Source organism: Notolepis coatsorum (assembly GCF_963971535.1).
Source record: "Notolepis coatsorum genome assembly, chromosome: 6".
In the NCBI taxonomy this organism is placed as follows: Eukaryota; Metazoa; Chordata; class Actinopteri; order Aulopiformes; family Paralepididae; genus Notolepis; species Notolepis coatsorum.
The window spans coordinates 152614200-152635525 of NC_140170.1; the positions used below are offsets into that span (position 1 = coordinate 152614200).

The window sequence follows — 21326 nt, forward strand, 5'->3', positions numbered from 1 at the left end:
GTGTATTATACTTATAATTGATCAGTTTACCATATATTACTAGTAGCTTGTTATATATATATATTGTCGTGGAAATTACTAAGAGAACAAAGGATGAGCCGAGTAAATCATTCTGAGTCGAGTTATATAAAAAAAATTTACATAGATTTATTCATTGTGGCCACAGTGAAAATGATCAGTTTATAAGAGACACACATGTGTACACACAAGCGTCTGACCAGAAAGTGACCAAGAGGTTTGGTCAGACACAGATTAAATACATAATTGAAATTACGTACATTAGACATCCAGATATGACAGAAAGGATAACCAAAATATGAACAAGCCTTGGCTAGGTGGTGTTATTGTTATGTCTTTAACTGGAGTTGGAAATAGCCTTGCTACGGCTCCCACACTAGAAAAGGTAAAGATAGTTAAAAAGTTATCTTCTCCCCACACCGTGGAGTTGTTAAAGAGACAGTCGAAAATGTATGATAGAATATATATTTCAACACAGATCTATAATGACATGATAATATTGCCATGACACTATATATAAATCACTTGTGCATTGTATATTGTTAATGAACTTTACTGTTACATTTGCACTCTGGTTCAAGATTCCAACCTCTTTTCATTGTATTGTACTTGTGCTGTATGACGACAATACATCTAATCGAATCTAATCGAATCGAATCTAATCTAATCTAATCTAATCTAATCTAATATAACATGTGGGTTGGAGTTGAGTGGGAATAGAGGAGTGGTTGCTATAGCTGGCCACACTCTGACTCTGCCAAGAGAGGTCTGGATAAATTCATACTATAATAAGTTACAATATAGCATATAATATAGCAATATAGTATACAGTATATTATAGGTATAGAGCAGTGGTCACCAACCCGTCGATCGCGATCGACTGGTCGATCTTTGAGACTGTCCCTGTAGATCTTTCCCTGAAAAAAAAAAAAAAAATGTAGATCTTACCCTGAGAGTCCACATTACAGTTCTACTTTTGTTTTGATGTGAAAAGTGATGCTGCACTTAGCACTGAATGGGAAAGTACACACACAGTTCTACTTTTGTTTTGATGTAAAAATGATGCTGCACTTAGCACTGACTGCACTTAGCACTGACTGCACTTAGCACTGACTGAGAAAGTATACATTACAGTTCTACTTTTGTTTTGATGTGAAAAGTGATGCTGCACTTAGCACTGACTGAGAAAGTACACATTACAGTTCTACTTTATAAAATGCTAATTGTAAATATGTTTGTCAATGTTAATAATATGAGAAAGTCCACATTACAGTTCTACTTTTGTTCTGATGTGAAAAGTGATGCTGCACTTAGCACTGACTGCACTTAGCACTGACTGAGAAAGTACACATTACAGTTCTACTTTATAAAATGCTAATTGTAAATATGTTTGTCAATGTTAATAATATGAGAAAGTCCACATTACAGTTCTACTTTTGTTTTGATGTGAAAAGTGATGCTGCACTTAGCACTGACTGGGAAAGTACACATACAGTTCTACTTTTGTTTTGATGTAAAAATGATGCTGCACTTAGCACTGACTGCACTTAGCACTGACTGCACTTAGCACTGACTGAGAAAGTACACATTACAGTTCTACTTTTGTTTTGATGTGAAAAGTGATGCTGCACTTAGCACTGACTGAGAAAGTACACATTACAGTTCTACTTTATAAAATGCTAATTGTAAATATGTTTGTCAATGTTAATAATATGAGAAAGTCCACATTACAGTTCTACTTTTGTTCTGATGTGAAAAGTGATGCTGCACTTAGCACTGACTGCACTTAGCACTGACTGAGAAAGTACACATTACAGTTCTACTTTATAAAATGCTAATTGTAAATATGTTTGTCAATGTTAATAATATGAGAAAGTCCACATTACAGTTCTACTTTTGTTTTGATGTTAAAAGTGATGCTGCACTTAGCACTGACTGGGAAAGTACACATACAGTTCTACTTTTGTTTTGATGTAAAAATGATGCTGCACTTAGCACTGACTGCACTTAGCACTGACTGCACTTAGCACTGACTGAGAAAGTACACATTACAGTTCTACTTTTGTTTTGATGTGAAAAGTGATGCTGCACTTAGCACTGAATGGGAAAGTACACACACAGTTCTACTTTTGTTTTGATGTAAAAATGATGCTGCACTTAGCACTGACTGCACTTAGCACTGACTGCACTTAGCACTGACTGAGAAAGTATACATTACAGTTCTACTTTTGTTTTGATGTGAAAAGTGATGCTGCACTTAGCACTGACTGAGAAAGTACACATTACAGTTCTACTTTATAAAATGCTAATTGTAAATATGTTTGTCAATGTTAATAATATGAGAAAGTCCACATTACAGTTCTACTTTTGTTCTGATGTGAAAAGTGATGCTGCACTTAGCACTGACTGCACTTAGCACTGACTGAGAAAGTACACATTACAGTTCTACTTTATAAAATGCTAATTGTAAATATGTTTGTCAATGTTAATAATATGAGAAAGTCCACATTACAGTTCTACTTTTGTTTTGATGTGAAAAGTGATGCTGCACTTAGCACTGACTGGGAAAGTACACATACAGTTCTACTTTTGTTTTGATGTAAAAATGATGCTGCACTTAGCACTGACTGCACTTAGCACTGACTGCACTTAGCACTGACTGAGAAAGTACACATTACAGTTCTACTTTTGTTTTGATGTGAAAAGTGATGCTGCACTTAGCACTGACTGAGAAAGTACACATTACAGTTCTACTTTATAAAATGCTAATTGTAAATATGTTTGTCAATGTTAATAATATGAGAAAGTCCACATTACAGTTCTACTTTTGTTCTGATGTGAAAAGTGATGCTGCACTTAGCACTGACTGCACTTAGCACTGACTGAGAAAGTACACATTACAGTTCTACTTTATAAAATGCTAATTGTAAATATGTTTGTCAATGTTAATAATATGAGAAAGTCCACATTACAGTTCTACTTTTGTTTTGATGTTAAAAGTGATGCTGCACTTAGCACTGACTGGGAAAGTACACATACAGTTCTACTTTTGTTTTGATGTAAAAATGATGCTGCACTTAGCACTGACTGCACTTAGCACTGACTGCACTTAGCACTGACTGAGAAAGTACACATTACAGTTCTACTTTTGTTTTGATGTGAAAAGTGATGCAGCACTTAGCACTGACTGGGAAAGTACACATACAGTTCTACTTTTGTTTTGATGTAAAAAATTATGCTGCACTTAGCACTGACTGCACTTAGCACTGACTGAGAAAGTACACATTACAGTTCTACTTTTGTTTTGATGTGAAAAGTGATGCTGCACTTAGCACTGACTGAGAAAGTACACATTACAGTTCTACTTTATAAAATGCTAATTGTAAATATGTTTGTCAATGTTAATAATATGAGAAAGTCCACATTACAGTTCTACTTTTGTTCTGATGTGAAAAGTGATGCTGCACTTAGCACTGACTGCACTTAGCACTGACTGAGAAAGTACACATTACAGTTCTACTTTATAAAATGCTAATTGTAAATATGTTTGTCAATGTTAATAATATGAGAAAGTCCACATTACAGTTCTACTTTTGTTCTGATGTGAAAAGTGATGCTGCACTTAGCACTGACTGCACTTAGCACTGACTGAGAAAGTACACATTACAGTTCTACTTTATAAAATGCTAATTGTAAATATGTTTGTCAATGTTAATAATATGAGAAAGTCCACATTACAGTTCTACTTTTGTTTTGATGTTAAAAGTGATGCTGCACTTAGCACTGACTGGGAAAGTACACATACAGTTCTACTTTTGTTTTGATGTAAAAATGATGCTGCACTTAGCACTGACTGCACTTAGCACTGACTGAGAAAGTACACATTACAGTTCTACTTTTGTTTTGATGTGAAAAGTGATGCTGCACTTAGCACTGACTGGGAAAGTACACATACAGTTCTACTTTTGTTTTGATGTAAAAATTATGCTGCACTTAGCACTGACTGCACTTAGCACTGACTGAGAAAGTACACATTACAGTTCTACTTTTGTTTTGATGTGAAAAGTGATGCTGCACTTAGCACTGACTGAGAAAGTACACATTACAGTTCTACTTTATAAAATGCTAATTGTAAATATGTTTGTCAATGTTAATAATATGAGAAAGTCCACATTACAGTTCTACTTTTGTTCTGATGTGAAAAGTGATGCTGCACTTAGCACTGACTGCACTTAGCACTGACTGAGAAAGTACACATTACAGTTCTACTTTATAAAATGCTAATTGTAAATATGTTTGTCAATGTTAATAATATGAGAAAGTCCACATTACAGTTCTACTTTTGTTTTGATGTGAAAAGTGATGCTGCATAAGATGACTGCACTTAGCACTAACTGAGAAAGTACATAATAGTTCTACTTTGACGTTTTAATGTTGGACCAAAGCATTACATGTAATTAGAATACAGGCAAATAAAAGTCATTTAGTTTAAAGTACAATCTTGGCTGTATTTTTCTCTCAACGCTTCAATGGGTAGATCTTGCCTTCACCAACAAAAAAAAGTGATCTTGGTCTTAAAAAGGTTGGTGACCACTGGTATAGAGTAACTTATAGTGTGGATTTCTCGAGACCTCTCTTGGCAAGCTGAGGTGTGGTGAGCAACCCCTCCCCTATCCTATCCCCACTCAACTCCAATGTAAACAAAGTGATAATACCAAGAGGGGCTCTTTTGAAAGTAGTGGACTTACATTATACTCATTAGATACTGAGATTGTTTGCACTTTGATGTCAGATTATCTGTGGCAGGGCTTGGGAGTGATTCCTTCCAACCACAAGTCTGGTTCCCATAAAGGCTGAGTAGTGGTGTAGGAGTCAAGTGTAGGAGTCATGTGTAGGAGTCAAGTGTAGGATGTAGGGTGACAGTATAATATACTACTATATTATAGCACTGGAGAACTTGAATACCAACATTCACACATCACACACTGGAGAGTGGCAAAAGTAACAGAACTTCAGAAAATACTTCTTAGGATATCTGACCTAAATAAGGAAACATTAAACAACTAACAGTGGATTAGTATATAGATACATAGACACTGAACATAGACAATGGACCAATCAGCGGGAACAGAGGAACCAAAATACACAGAGGAGCCAACAACAAACAAGACACACCTGGGAGGGGAAACAGACTGACAAAGAACTACAGGAAATAAACAGGGAACAGGAATTTAGAGAGCAAGAGAGAGAGAAAATGAGAGAGAGAAGATGAGATTGATTGATTGATTGATTGATTGATTGAAAATTGTATTCACAGATTGCAGAATGGGTACAATACAGTACAGCTCAATACACACAATTGTTAAGGGGATGCAGACCAGAGAAAAACGTTCATCTCGTTTACATCAGGGTCCCCTGAGAGCGAGAGAGAGAGAGAGAGAGAGAGAGAGAGAGAGAGAGAGAGAGAGAGAGAGAGAGAGAGAGAGAGAGAGAGAGAGAGAGAGAGAGAGAGAGAAAAAAAGCCCATGACCAGGCAGGAGTGAAGGTATTGACCTCGAATTCATCAGCGTGTCTGGAGTCGACCTTTACCCAGTGGAGATTTAATGAGAACACTCTTATCTATTGTGGTGGGAGGGCAGGCCTTATTGTGCTCTCAGGGCCTGAGAACATTCTTAATGTATCTTATTCATACCAGAACAGACCGGATTTCAGGGACGTTTCACTGGGTCAGATTGAGACTTAACAGACAAACAGTAAACGCCTTTTGGAGCGAACCACAATTACCTCACCACTATATTGATCAATCAGGAGTCAGTACGTATGGAAAGTGCAACTACCATGACCAGACAGGAGAGATAGTCCATGACCAGACAGGAGAGAGAGTCCATGACCAGACAGGAGAGACAGACCATGACCAGACAGGAGAGACAGACCATGACCAGACAGGAGAGACAGACCATGACCAGACAGGAGAGACAGACCATGACCAGACAGGAGAGACAGTCCATGACCAGACAGGAGAGACAGTCCATGACCAGACAGGAGAGACAGACCATGACCAGACAGGAGAGACAGACCATGACCAGACAGGAGAGAGAGTCCATGACCAGACAGGAGAGACAGACCATGACCAGACAGGAGAGACAGACCATGACCAGACAGGAGAGACAGTCCATGACCAGACAGGAGAGACAGTCCATGACCAGACAGGAGAGACAGACCATGACCAGACAGGAGAGACAGACCATGACCAGACAGGAGAGAGAGTCCATGACCAGACAGGAGAGACAGACCATGACCAGGCAGGAGAGACAGACCATGACCAGACAGGAGAGAGAGTCCATGACCAGACAGGAGAGACAGACCATGACCAGGCAGGAGAGACAGACCATGACCAGACAGGAGAGAGAGTCCATGACCAGACAGGAGAGAGAGTCCATGACCAGACAGGAGAGAGAGTCCATGACCAGACAGGAGAGAGAGTCCATGACCAGACAGGAGAGACAGACCATGACCAGACAGGAGAGAGAGTCCATGACCAGACAGGAGAGAGAGTCCATGACCAGACAGGAGAGAGAGTCCATGACCAGACAGGAGAGAGAGTCCATGACCAGACAGGAGAGACAGACCATGACCAGACAGGAGAGACAGACCATGACCAGACAGGAGAGAGAGTCCATGACCAGACAGACAGTCCATGACCAGACAGGAGAGATAGTCCATGACCAGACAGGAACGGGCAGCATGTTACAGAATGTTTGCAAAAACACACTGAATGGCTGGATGCATAGCAACTGTTAGCTCAGTTCAGTGACAAAAGGAGGGATGATTCTGAGGTATATTATAGGCTACAGCTGAATAACCTGTTGAGAGCTGTTCAACCGCTGACGGGAGACATGTGTGTCTTGTTTGTGGTTACTATGCAACCTCACAATAGCTACTGATCTTTGATCCCATTCAGACTTCACCGTGAGCTCTCTAGGGTGCGGAGGGATCAAAGAGCAGATTAATAATCAACCGTAAATAATCAAACTGAATAAATACTTTAGCCATGCAGTTCAGTTGACCCCATAATCCTTTTGTCTCTTTTATGAATAAGAACCAAAAATGAGAAATGAGAAATGTTAACTTAATAATTGAATTTCATGGCGTCTGTGCAGCCTTGTTTATTCACTGTGTCCATGGAAACGGTGATGAACAGAGCCATAGAGGTGTCGTTTTCCAACGCAGAAAAGACAAGTCTGTTTACTTTTCTGATAACTACATCACTGCATAACTCTTAAATGTTCAGACAAGCTTAACCCTTTGTTGTGTGGCAGTGAAAGGGTTTAACCTTCTGTATTGTCGCAGTGAAAGGATTAACCATTTGGTAGTGTGGTAGTGAAAGGGTTAATGTTTTGGTTATTGGTGATACTCCACCCAATTCAAAGTTAGAGCCGCATTTTCTTTCAAACTAATTTGGTTGTGGACTTCCAGATTTAGTATTTCTCTCTTGGCCAGGGCTGTTTAGCAGGCTGTGACGTATAGGCGTGGAGACTATGGAGCTATGCGTAGGAGTGTGATTGAAGACACAAGATCCAAACATTTGATGAGATCAACACAACAAACCGAATGTAAACCGAACGCATCTTGCTATAGCATGGGCGTTGGGCCGGGCTGGGGAAATAATTCAGGCCGGGAAATATAATGCGAAATATAGTCCCAGTCAGGCCACTTTTTAAGCGGGGGGTCCCCCACCAGAAAGACTTAATTTCCTGCATTCTGGTGCAGGAATTTTTGAAATTGTACCCTTTAAATGCCAGTGTTTGTGATGGCATCACAAATTATTGTAAAAAATAATAATAAAATTTAAAACACACAAATGTAAATATCTTCAATATATCAAATGCAAAGTGGATTTTTATGGGGGGATTATTACAGGCTAGCATAATGTCAATGATTAGCAACAACACTGATTTCGATGGATTTTTTGTTTTTGTAATGTCAGATTTAACAACAACTCTTTTCAGAAAAGTGTGAGTATTTCATTTTTTATCTGACATTACAAAAAATGCCTTTTTTATACTTTAGGAGCACCTTTATTTTTTTTGCTATGCGACTTACTGTGAAGCACTTTGGTTGACAAGTGTCATGTCTAAATGTGCTCTACAATTAAATTTGATTGATTGTCACAGTGATCTCCTGGTTGTACCCCACTTAGGTTATCTAACTATCACGTCGCCGCAATTAGAAACACTGGCCTGCGGCTGCTTCTAAGTTATGTGGCCTGACCGAAAAATAAATAAATAAAAGAATAAGTATTATATAATTATTATTATTATATTTTTTTTTTTATCAGCACAGGCCAGGCCACCGGGAAAACTCCCGGTGCTCCCGATGGCCAGTCCGGGCCGGCGTGTTAGGGGAGATGGCAGTGGTTTGAGTGCTACTTTTTCCTCATTGAAAACAAGACGAGCTGCATTGAAATTACCTTTGTAAATTTCCAATTTATACATTTCTTTGTATACATTTTAAAGTCAATTGATAAATAATATCTAGGTCCAATATGACCAAACAGCCAATGTAATTGCAGGAAATGGCAGCATCCCGAGACTAGGTAACCCTGCTCTGTGGTTGTTCTGTTTATAAAGCAATGGAAAAGTGAAATACAGCAATTAAAGAACAAACAGAGGTCCTTGGCAGCAGTGCTGACGTGCGATGACTGACCGGGGTTGGCACCACTTTTCTTTTTAAACTGCAACCAAGCAAGAACTTTTGGACTTTTGCTGATATGAAATGTAATTATATTACATATAATAATAACAATAATAATAATAATAATAATAATAATAATAATAATAATAATAATAATAATAATAATAATAATAATAATAATAATAATAATAATAATAATAATAATAATAATAATAATAATAATAATAATAATAATAATAATAATAATAATAATAATAATAATATAATAATAAACTTTATTTGTATAGCACCTTTCATATAAGAATTGCATCTCAAAGTGCTTCACAGTAGCAAATAAAGACAGATCAAAATTGGCAGATCAAGAGCAATGCATAAAGTAAAAAGCAAGCAGCAAAATTGAACATTAAAACACATAGTTCTTCACATTAGGATCGAACATCCCAATAGGCCTCTTTGTTTACTGTTTGATCATCACACATAATATAGATTTTTTTTAAATAGACAGTAATAAATAGCTAAATAGAATAGACAGAGTAAAATAATGCAATAGTGCAGTTCTAAATGACTGTTTAAACAGTTTAAAACCTGACAGTCTTTATTCCTGTTTGATGTTGTCGTATATTGATGTTTTGAATGAAGAAAAGAGAAAATGTTCTTTCAGGGTATTTATTATGAAAGTGAATAAGCAGTACAGGTTACAGACTGTGGATTCAGCTAGCTGAGTTCAGAAGTCAGAGAGCAGGGTACAAGCATGTACGTGCACAAGGGTCAAGGAGTGAGAAGTGAAAAGTAAGTGCCCTACCGCATTGTCTGTCACTGAGTTATACTGTGTCGTGAAGGCGTGACAGACAATGACGGGTGTGTGGGGGTTCACAAGTTGATTAGTGAATAATAGTGTTGCCATTTGAGTAAATCTGCTTTGGCAGTTTGATGGGGGGAGTACGTGCAGTTCCCTGCGTGTTCCTGGTTCCAGTGTGGCCTTTTGGCCTAGCAGATGCATCTTGAGATTGGAGAAGTGAAACTAGTTTATATTGTAAGGTCAATGTGTGTGTGTGCAGGTTAACTGAAGTTTAAGAACGTGTATTATTGTGACGTTTAAGAACGTGTATTATTGTGAAGTTTAAGAACATTTATATAATGTTATAATTAGGGATGTCCGATATTATCGGCCGACTGATATTATCGGCCGATATCGGCAGTAAAATGTGATATCGGAAAATATCGGTATCGGTTTAAAAAAAATAAAAAACAATAACAATATTTGTTATATATATATCCAGTGAAATTATTAGTTACCTGAAATTATTCCGTTTTTTGGGGTGGGAAACCCTGCATATATCGGTATCGGTTGATATCGGTTGATATCGGTATCGGAAATTAAGAGTTGGACAATATCGGAATATCGGTATCGGTAAAAAAGCCAATATCGAGCATCCCTAGTTATAATGTGATTACAGTATGTGTATAATGTAATTAGTACTTATTGGTATTGGCAGTTAGCATTGTATCATAATACCCACACAGTTCAAAACCCGACAGTCCTTCCCTGTTTGATACCCACACAGTTCAAAACCTGTCACAATACAATCAAATATATGACTTATGGCTATAACATAACGTACATTATGTACCTTTTTTCCTGTGGTCGATTGGTACTTTGTTTACGCTTTCTGGTTAGACCGTGTTGCAGTTGCACATACTCTCGTCTCTGAGACCATGATGTGACACAGTTGTCTGTTGCCGGGACACATTTAAAATTTTCCCTCTTGAACCCGGTGTCCTCAGTTTGCAGCAGACAGACTGATACTGTCTCTCTTTATATTTCCTGTTCCTGTTCATGTACTGGCCGCACTCACTTCCCTTTCTACCACATTTTCATAACTGCCTCTTATTCAAATTGCAATGTAATGTCCTCTCCGCGTCGCATGAATAGACTTCCAACATTAACACAGATTCCAGAGTGCATTCTTAATTCATCCACAATATTTGACGCCTCTACGGTACTTTCTACAATTTTTTTTTTATTATTACTTCTTACCATAGTAGTCCTATAGGTTGTCCTATTAAATGATAAATGGTTAATTAATTGCATTTATATAGTGCTTTTATCCAAAGCGCTTTACAACTTGTGCCTCACATTCACCCCTTCACACACCGACGGCAGAGGCAGCCATTTAGACCATTTAGCCGTTTAGCAGGTAGAGGTTAAGAGTCTTGCTCAAGGCACTCGGCACACGCTGCCAGGAGACAAAATCAAACCAGGAACCTTCGGATTACCAGACACCCGCTCTACCTCCTGAGCCACTGCCTGCCCAGTCCTGTCCTAGTAGTCCTATAGGTTGTCCTAGTAGACATACAGATTGTCATATAGTCCTATAGGTTGTCCTAGTAGTCATATAGATTGTCCTAGTAGTCCTATAGCTTGTCCTAGTAGACATACAGATTGTCATATAGTCCTATAGGTTGTCCTAGTAGTCTTATGGCTTGTCCTATAGCTTGTCCTAGTAGTCCTATAGCTTGTCCTCTAGTCATATAGATTGTCCTAGTAGTCCTATAGCTTGTCCTCTAGTCCTATAGCTTGTCCTAGTAGTCCTATAGCTTGTCCTAGTAGTCCTATAGCTTGTCCTAGTAGTCCTATAGCTTGTCCTCTAGTCCTATAGCTTGTCCTCTAGTCCTATAGCTTGTCCTAGTAGTCCTATAGGTTGTCCTAGTAGTCCTATAGGTTGTCCTAGTAGTCATATAGATTGTCCTAGTAGTCCTATAGGTTGTCCTAGTAGTCATATAGATTGTCCTAGTAGTCATATAGATTGTCCTAGTAGTCCTATAGGTTGTCCTATAGTAGTCCTATAGGTTGTCCTAGTAGTCATATAGATTGTCCTAGTAGTCATATAGATTGTCCTAGTAGTCCTATAGCTTGTCCTAGTAGTCCTATAGGTTGTCCTAGTAGTCCTATAGCTTGTCCTAGTAGTCCTATAGGTTGTCCTAGTAGTCCTATAGGTTGTCCTATAGTAGTCCTATAGGTTGTCCTATAGTAGTCCTATAGGTTGTCCTAGTAGTCCTATAGCTTGTCCTAGTAGTCCTATAGCTTGTCCTAGTAGTCCTATAGCTTGTCCTAGTAGTCCTATAGCTTGTCCTAGTCCTATAGGTTGTCCTAGTAGTCCTATAGGTTGTCCTAGTAGTCCTATAGCTTGTCCTAGTAGTCCTATAGCTTGTCCTAGTAGTCCTATAGCTTGTCCTAGTCCTATAGGTTGTCCTAGTAGTCCTATAGCTTGTCCTAGTCCTATAGGTTGTCCTAGTAGTCCTATAGGTTGTCCTAGTAGTCCTATAGGTTGTTTTGGATTATGGAGACATAGTTTATAGACATGCTGCTGCTTCCACTCTAAAGCCTCTGGACTCTGTATATCATTCTGCCCTTAGATGTATCACTGGTGACAGTTATGGTGCCCATCATTGCATCCTGTATGATAAGGTTGGGTGGTCCTCTCTGGCAAAGAGACAAGACTTGCATGATGTAAACAAGACGAAAGTCTTTCTCTGGTCTGCATCCCCTTAACAATTGTGTGTATTGAGCTGTACTGTATTGTACCCATTCTGCAATCTGTTAATACAATTTTCAATAAATCAATCAATCAAGCATTGGCATCCGTTTCTGTATAAGGCCATTGTAGGGTGATCTCCCACCCTACATCACATCATTGCTAGATTGGAGCTCTGGGCCTTATCATACTGGCTCTGGTGATTGGCTTACACTTAAAGGTTCCTAGAGTATTGAATTAGGAAAATCTACTTTTAGCTTCTGTGCCCCAGAAACATGGAATGCTTTGCCATGCACTTTAAAACTCAATTAATCAATTAATTGTTTTTAATTATTTGAAACGTTTAATTGATTGACATTCTGTTTCTATATTTTCTTTTTTTGTATCCATTATGTTTTGTATTTCTCTAGTCTACACCATGGTAAATGAGAGCTTGCTCTCAATGATCCTTCGAGATTAAATAAAGATTGAATTTAATTAATGAACCTACCAACCTGTCTATCTATCCATCCATTTATGGTGTATACCTACAGTACCTAACTCTCTGTCCACCCTCCTACTTACCAGTCTGTCTGTCTGTCTGTCTGTCTGTCTGTCTGTCTGTCTGTCTGTCTGTCTGTCTGTCTGTCTGTCTGTCTGTCTGTCTGTCTGTCTGTGTGTCTGTCTGTCTGTCTGTCTGTCTGTCTGTCTGTCTGTCTGTCTGTCTGTAGTCCCAGGAGGCCGTGGTGCTGCAGCAGTTGGCGGAGAAGCGGGAACACGAGCGCGTGGTGCTGCACAAGGCGCGCGAGGAGCGCGACAACTTCAGCAAGCAGGTGGAGGTGAAGCTCAAGCACAAGATGGAGGTGAACAGGGAGAACCGAGAGGCCCACTTCAACGTGCTGAAACAGCGGCTCCGCCAGAAGGCAAGTCCGCCGTTCAGGGAGTAAGGAATTAGACGTGGGGAAAGTAATGAAAGTACTTTCATTCTGTAGGAAGTACTGCACCTCTGTAGTTTGGAGTTTGTTTGTACTTTCTATTGAACCTTTATTTAACCAGGTTAGACCCATTGAGATTAAAATCTCTTTTCCAAGAGCGACCTGGCCAAGAATGACAGCAGTACAGCTGTTTCATACATTACACACACGCACGCACGCACGCACGCAACGTTAGCCTAGCTTAGCACCATTCACTGGAAGTAGATGTGCCAGTGTAGCCTAGTTCCCAACAGTCACGAAATACAATCCAAATACAACTCCAAAACATTCTTGTAAACATGTTGTGACCTGTGTATTTACCACATGGAGAAGAAAATTAAATAAAATTTACATTTTCGTTTTCTAAGCAGATATAAACTCGGAATTTTTTTCTTTTTGCCGAACCACTGCTGCCTGGGCGCAGTGATTTCATCACCTCAAAAGCCCTGTTTTCAAAAAACAACAGGGCTTTTGAGGTGATGAAATCACTGCGCCCAGGCAGCAGTGGTTCGGCAAAAAATAGTTCAGAGTTTATAAACGCTTAGAAAATGAAAATGGTTCGGCAAAACAAATTTCACAGGAGGTCACATTGAAAAAGTGTGGCGTGGTTTCAAACGGCCAAAGGTCACATTTCTAGAAGATAATATATCTTGTATAAAAGAAAGGTTGAGATCCAAGGCAGCTCTACACATTTTTAAAAAGCCTTTATTTGTTGGCTTACATTATTTAGAAAAATATTTAAAAAAAAACCACATGTTTCGGCCTACATGGCCTTCTTCAGGGCTACAACACCCTGAAGAAGGCCATGTAGGCCGAAACATGTCGGTTTTTTTTAATATTTTTCTAAATAATGTAAGCCAACAAATAAAAGCTTTTTAAAAATTTGTAGAGCTGCCTTGGATCTCAACCTTTCTTTTATAAACTAATCCTACCCCGGATTTAATCCAAAGAGCACCTACCTGAAACAAAACAAGAACGCTGAAGCCCTCTCCATATCCTCTGTTTTGATAAGATATCTTGTGTCTGGACATTATTCATTGCTACATCTAAAATAAAGATAAGATAAGATATTCCTTTATTAATCCCCTTGGGGAAATTCCAGCGACACACACATACAGCTCATCGTCTCATTAATAATAATAACAACATCACAATCATTAAATTTTTACAGTAACAACGGCACAGCATAAATTCACACAGACATGTACATTTGTTGACACATGTCATCTACAGAATGCCTGAGACGCCATATGCGATAGTCAGGCTGCAACAACAACTGAGTAGTTGAAAACAAAGTGTCGTCGCGCCAGGTGGCGGGAGGGAGGGAGGGCATGGACGGGCGGGATCGGGAGACAGTCTTAGGATCCACTCCTACAACGCGCATACTGTTGGCAGCCGTCCAGAAAAAGTTCTTACGGCGCTAGGCGTACACACGGGAGGGGGGAGGTCTGGGTGGGGGTTGGGGGTGGGGGGGGGGAGTGCCGAGCCAGATCTGGTGGGGGAGGTGAGATGTTGGGTAAGGGAACGCCACGTTCCAGTTGTTATCTTGGCTGACTCCCCTTCGAGGCCTCGTGCACAGACCTTGGCATTCCTCATTCTACACCAGACTTGAGAGGGGGGGGGGGGGGGGGGGGGTGGGGGGTGGGGGGGGGTGCAGTAGTAGACAATGATTCCTAAAAGCACCGCTTTGACTCAAATTCGATCTGTCGCGCTTTTAATGTCCTGCGTGACCCCCAGCAAGACTTGACCTCTTAATTGTTCGTCAGATGAATGGACAGCGAGTCTTTTAACAAGTTCCATGTGGGAGACTTCCAGTCTGGCCACAGCTGTCAGGCAGCGGTCCACATGGTTATCATCCTTTTGTTCGTCTCTTTTCCCGAATATTCATGTACAAATCCAGATCCAGATAGCGATTGCTCCCAAGCCGATCAGTAGAAATGTGAGGATGTACACATCCTCAACATCCTCAATTTCAAGAGAATAAAGGCAGATTGAGCGCCATTTATTCCAACTGTCAATCGCAAAGCCCGCTGGGTTGATATGTCTATTTTATGTCTATCTGCCAATTGCATGTGTATCAGTGACAATCAAACCGTAAACAAAGAGGCCTATTAACACATTGACCACCAGCAGCAGGGGGCGCTGATCCCCCTTCAGCGCCAGGTCTTTATTCAATGGATATAGTTTTAGAATGCCAAATTTGCGAGTGCTTAAAATATATCTTATATAATAGCTATGGGTCTAATACACCCTGTCGATTGTCAGTGAGTTGCTTCCAGTCAACATGCACAAAACAGATAATAGCGTTTTAGTGGAATACACTTATCACGTTGTCATTTTTCACCTGATTATCAAATCTTCCTGAAATCAACGCTAGATTATCATTATTATGTCTCCTCGTGCATACATGAAATGGCCCTCATAGCGGGGCGCGGGGTGCCCCCCCCACACACACCGCAGCCAACGGTAGAAAGCACAACACGGTCCACACAGATAGCTTTGATCGCGGGAGAAAGAAATATCAGATCAACGCAAGATTTTATATATAGTGTTCTTACCTTGTCTCTGATGTAATGCAAAAAAAAGAATCCAATTATCTGATCGCCATTCCAGTTATCCACAGCGATCCTGTCCCCGACATTACACATGAACGGGCGGGCGGGGTTAGTGTTCCATGCCATCGTTGTAAAGGCCTGCCTCGCCTGAGTATTTAAACCCATCCCCCACAGCTCAGATCGGCTCAGAAAACACACCAGACCGTTTCCAATGAAGTGCAATAGTTCCGCAAGGCAGTAGAGGGCGCTGTTGACCGTCTGCCAGCTCAGACAGGGTCTGAAGGGTCTGCAGAGGCTGCAGCCATGAATTATTAATGGATATAGCGAATAAAAGAAACAACGATCATAAAAACGAGTTTACTCGTTGTTGGCGCTCCACGGTGGGACGGCAATAACGAGTATACTAGTTTTTGGCGCAGAATGGGTTAAGATGTTAGATCCTAATGTGAAAATATGTGATTTAATGTTCTATGCCTTCTTTGACATTGTCTATTTTACTGCTGTCTATTTTATGCTCATTTTATGCCTAATTTTATGTCTGCACATTATGCATTACTCTTGATCTGCCAATGTTGTGCAAATTTTATGCATATGTCTTTTTTTACTGCTGTGAAGCACTTTGAGCTGCAATTCTTGTATGAAAGGTGCTATACAAATAAAGTTATTATTACTTATCTCCGTTGGTGGAAGTACACAAAGTACAAAAAACTAAGAATACAGGCTTATGTGAAACACATGGTTTCAACCGGCCAACAGTCACATTTCTGTAAATGTATGATAACTTATCTCTCCTTCATTGTGTCGTTGAGTCTTTCTTTCTCCCGGTCAGTTTAACTTCATGTAATTTTGTCTCATTTCTATCTGACGTCATTGTGTCTCACCACAGGAAGTCCACGCGGAGGAGGTGCGCAGGAACAAGGAGCTCCAGACCGACATCCCCGTTTGAGGACATTTTCTACAGTTTTACTAAGTGATTGTGACGTCTGATGATTGTTAGTCTGAAGATTTAGGGTTGATACTGTAAGTCTGATTTTGAGTTGAGAGTACAATGGTACCTTTTGAGAACCTTCTACGCATCAAAGCTCCACCGCTGTGCAGTGTTCGCCCACATCCGATTCTGGCACACACGTGCATACACACACACACACACACACACACACACACACACACACACACACACACACACACACACACACACACACACACACACACACACACACACACACACACACACACACACACACACACACACACACACACACACACACACACACACACACACACACACACACACACACACACACACACACACGCACACAAAAACAAAAGGTTAGTTTATCATCACCAAATTATTTCTCATCTCTGTTTTATTTTTTGTAAACCACAAACATTTGGAAATGCAGAGATTCCTGAATATTCCGGTATAGCTGAAATAAAGTCAACCTGAGCAAATGTCTACAGGTTCTTTGTCCATTTTGTCCTTTTGTCCTCAAAAGCTAGAGCAAGGCTCATAGGTATTATATTAAACTGGAGACCTTCAGTTCAAGCATTGCTATCTGTTGCACACTCCTACGCAGAACTGCCTCTATACACCTGTACGTCACACAGTCTGAAACACACTCCGACACAGAGCTGCCTCTACGTCACACAGTCTGAAACACACTGCTACACAGAGCTGCCATACGTCACACAGTCTGAAACACACTGCTACACAGAGCTGCCTCTACGTCACACAGTCTGAAACACACTGCTACACAGAGCTGCCTCTACGTCACACAGTCTGAAACACACTGCTACACAGAGCTGCCTCTACGTCACACAGTCTGAAACACACTGCTACACAGAGCTGCCTCTACGTCACACAGTCTGAAACACACTGCTACACAGAGCTACCATACGTCACACAGTCTGAAACACACTGCTACACAGAGCTGCCTCTACGTCACACAGTCTGAAACACACTGCTACACAGAGCTGCCTGTACGTCACACAGTCTGAAACACACTGCTACACAGAGCTGCCATACGTCACACAGTCTGAAACACACTGCTACACAGAGCTGCCTCTACGTCACACAGTCTGAAACACACTACTACACAGAGCTGCCTCTACGTCACACAGTCTGAAACACACTGCTACACAGAGCTGCCTCTACGTCACACAGTCTGAAACACACTGCTACACAGAGCTGCCTCTACGTCACACAGTCTGAAACACACTCCTACACAGAGCTGCCTCTACCTACAACTGTATGTCACACAGCCTGAAACACACTCCTACACAGAGCTGCCTCTACGTCAGACCCATAATTAGCTTATTTCAAAGATGGTGGCTACCCAAAAATCTGTTTTACCATAACTTTTGACTCTTGGCAAACGTGGCGTCTAGTGCTTTTAGAGCATTGGAAACACATTGGAATACTCAGATCTATGATGTAATCTATCTAGAGCAGTGGTTCCCAAAGTCGGGGTCGCGACCGAAAGGTGGGCCGCGAGCAGCCACGGGTGGGCCGCGAGATGATTTCCAAAAAAAAAAAAATCTATTTTTTTTTGTCAGGCCACTGAACTTAGAAGCAGGCCAGGACAGTGTTTCTAGTTGTATTCAAAAATTCTATTCTATTGTATTCTAAAATGTGACTATATGGTTTTATATTAACTTAAAGGAAAACTCCAACATTTTGGGAAATTAGCTTATTTAACATCTTCCCTGGAGTTAGACAAGAAGATACATACCTTTTTTGTCTCTGTGCGTGCATTTAGCTTTGGGAACAGTCGCTCCGTTAGCGTAGCTTAGCTTCATGACTGGAAGTAGGGGAGGACAATAGCCTGACGTTCCCTTACAGTGTATACAGTCACCAAATACACTCCAAATACATCTCCAAAACGTTCATGTAAACATGTTGTGACCTGTGTATTTACCACGTGGAGAAATAAAAAATAATTGAATTAGACAATTACGTTTTCTAAGCAAATATACTCGGATTTTTTTTGCCTAAGCACTCGTCTCTGCGCGCAGTCTGTGATTTCTACGTGAAGCCGTGTTTGTGGACATTCTCATTAATTCAAAGGATCTGAACCGATTGAAGTTTATGGATACCATGACTTAAAATCCTCTTACCTTGACGATTAAAAGCCTCCCCAATTTAGAAAACAGTAATCCAATGGCTGGTATTGATAATATAATACTAACTACTGCACGTAGCTAACCGGAGCTAACACAGAACCGGATGGTCACTAAAGCAAATATAATGACTTCCTTTCTGGGGTTTTCAAAATAAAAGTGCGACGTTTATAGCAGCGGAAAACGTTTATTTTGTACATTATCTAACGTTAACACAAACCTAAACTAACTTTAGGTTAGTTGTAACGTTAGTTTAGGTTCGTGTTAGCGAACCTAAACGATAATGTACAAAATAAACGCCTGACGATGTGCATTGGGCCGCGGCTCTCTGACGCCTTATTTTCTGGGTCCTGGCCTGAAAAGTTTGGGAACCCCTGATCTAGAGCACTCTAATGTGCATATGACTAATGTGGCTGCTATCCCAAAAATATTTGTTTAACATACATTTTCACCCAGATTGAGTGTCGAGTTGTAGGAACGAGTTAAGATCAATCTGGTGAAAACAAACAACCTACGCATCTTAGAGAACTTTTATTGAAACTACGGTACAAAGAGGGTAGAACCCATTCCAATTGACACAGTTAACACCCAGGATATGCATCAATACTCAGCATAACATTTAAATGCTATCAATACTGACCAAATGTCTTTTAAACCATTTTAAACAAAATAATGAATAACAGAACAAGAAAACAGAACAAAATCATAAAAGTTCTATGTCTGGGGGGTGGGGGTACTCAAATATCTACCTCACATCCACATATCATAGCCTTTTTCAGCCGCAGCGGAGAAGGATGGCACAGGCTTTACTGGCATCTGCAAGACGGGTCCAGTAAGGTTCCCAAGTCTTGGTTGTGGAGTCCCAGTACCAGCCACTTACTGAGATCATTTGGACAGAGGTTGCCTTATTCCAGTAGAAGCTGGCCTGCAGCAGTGGTCTTTTGTCATGCTGAATCAGCGCAGCTTAGGTGGGAGCCAGGTTCTCGAGGGACTTTGTACCGTTGCTGATGTCTGGCTTCTTCTACTCAGCTGGAGCCTCAGCTCTTTCTGTACATGATGATGACATGGACATCTGAGTTTACCTGTTCAGGCTCCGAGGTTGACGGCGACCAGGGTTTCTGTGAGATCCATGCACAAAATGGAAATGACACTTTAAAGGAATGAGGAAAATAAAGGTCACTTTAAGGAAAGAACTGATGTGGTTCTTGTATAGTATAGTTTAGAAATAGCAAGTATAGCATAAGGATATAGAGTACAAACTGGGTAACACTTTATAATAACACTCAGTTATAAGACCTTTATAAGGTATTTGTAGATAATGAACTAATCATGAACAAACCATTTATATACATTCGTAAATTATTATTAAAAAGGGGACATGCATTATAACTCGCTCAAAGTGCTTATGGGCGGAGCCAGGCCAACACAGCCTGAAATCCAAAGTGAGAAAAATTTGGCTTTTGAGTACTTGATTAGAAATATAAAACAATGAATTTCTTTGAATAAAAGCTTACAGATGTGTTCAATAGACTCACAGGAATTGTGTAAAGTTGCCCAAATAGTGCTAGGAATAGCAATGCATGTCCCCTTTAAATAACACGTGATACGCCGTTGTTGGCGTTCAACGCATGGCGGGCAATAACGATTTACGCCGTTCTTGGCGCACAATGTGTTAACACTTTGAGTTTCTTTACAAAGTACAGTTAAAAATTACCTTAGAACAACAGAGCAGTGCGTCGCTCACAACAACAGAGCTTTGCTCTAACATCATAGAACCGACATATGAATTTGATTGGAAGTGTATGAAAGTAGGTAGGGTAAGAATAGTGCAGGTAAGGTACAATTTGTCAGGATATCCCTGATGTTTCATTGAAATGCCTGAGCAAAGATATTTTAAGCTGTCTTTTGAAGATGTCTAGCGAGTTGGCTTCCCTGATGTTTTGGGGTAGTTTGTTCCACAGTTTTGGGGCATAGTTGATAAAGGCTGCATTACCGATCCTCTTTTGACTGTTTCAAATGTATATCGTGCTTCCATTCAAACAGACCGCAACAAATGCGAAGTCAAGTCTCACTCGCGTGAGACCTCCTCTACATGCTCTGGCAATACCTGGGCCAGGGTACTCCTGGGTCCTAGTGCCCCCCAAGTTACACTATATGTTATGTGTGCAGTGCACATGTATTTTATATGTTAATAAAATTGCATTTATCTATAGTCCTAATTCTGTCACTGTTTGATGTCACAAAGAAGAGTGTATCCGAAAGCTATCTACAACATGTGTAATAGGTGATGAAAAAGTCAACACATAATGAACTGTATTAGACATTTGTTAATGATGAATAGGCTTCACTTTAGATTAGGGCACACAATAGCATCTGTAAATGATTTATAGATGTTTTATGAATGTCTTAACAGATCATTTGTTGAACATGAACAAATAAATGGGGAGGTA

At 40.2% G+C, this 21326-nt stretch overlaps 1 protein-coding gene across 1 annotated transcript in view; it reads left to right on the top strand.

Annotated features, from left to right (window-relative positions):
- The window catches only part of LOC311230138 (stathmin-3-like), a 50471-nt gene extending 33300 nt beyond the window's left edge, over nt 1–17171 (top strand). Inside the window, exons 4-5 of the mRNA XM_084316316.1 lie at nt 12959–13154; nt 16647–17171. Of these exons, the coding sequence (XP_084172442.1) occupies nt 12959–13154; nt 16647–16702 (252 nt within the window). The 3' untranslated portion in view covers nt 16703–17171. The remainder of the gene's footprint in view (nt 1–12958; nt 13155–16646) is intronic.
- Nucleotides 17172–21326: the final 4155 nt, after the last annotated feature.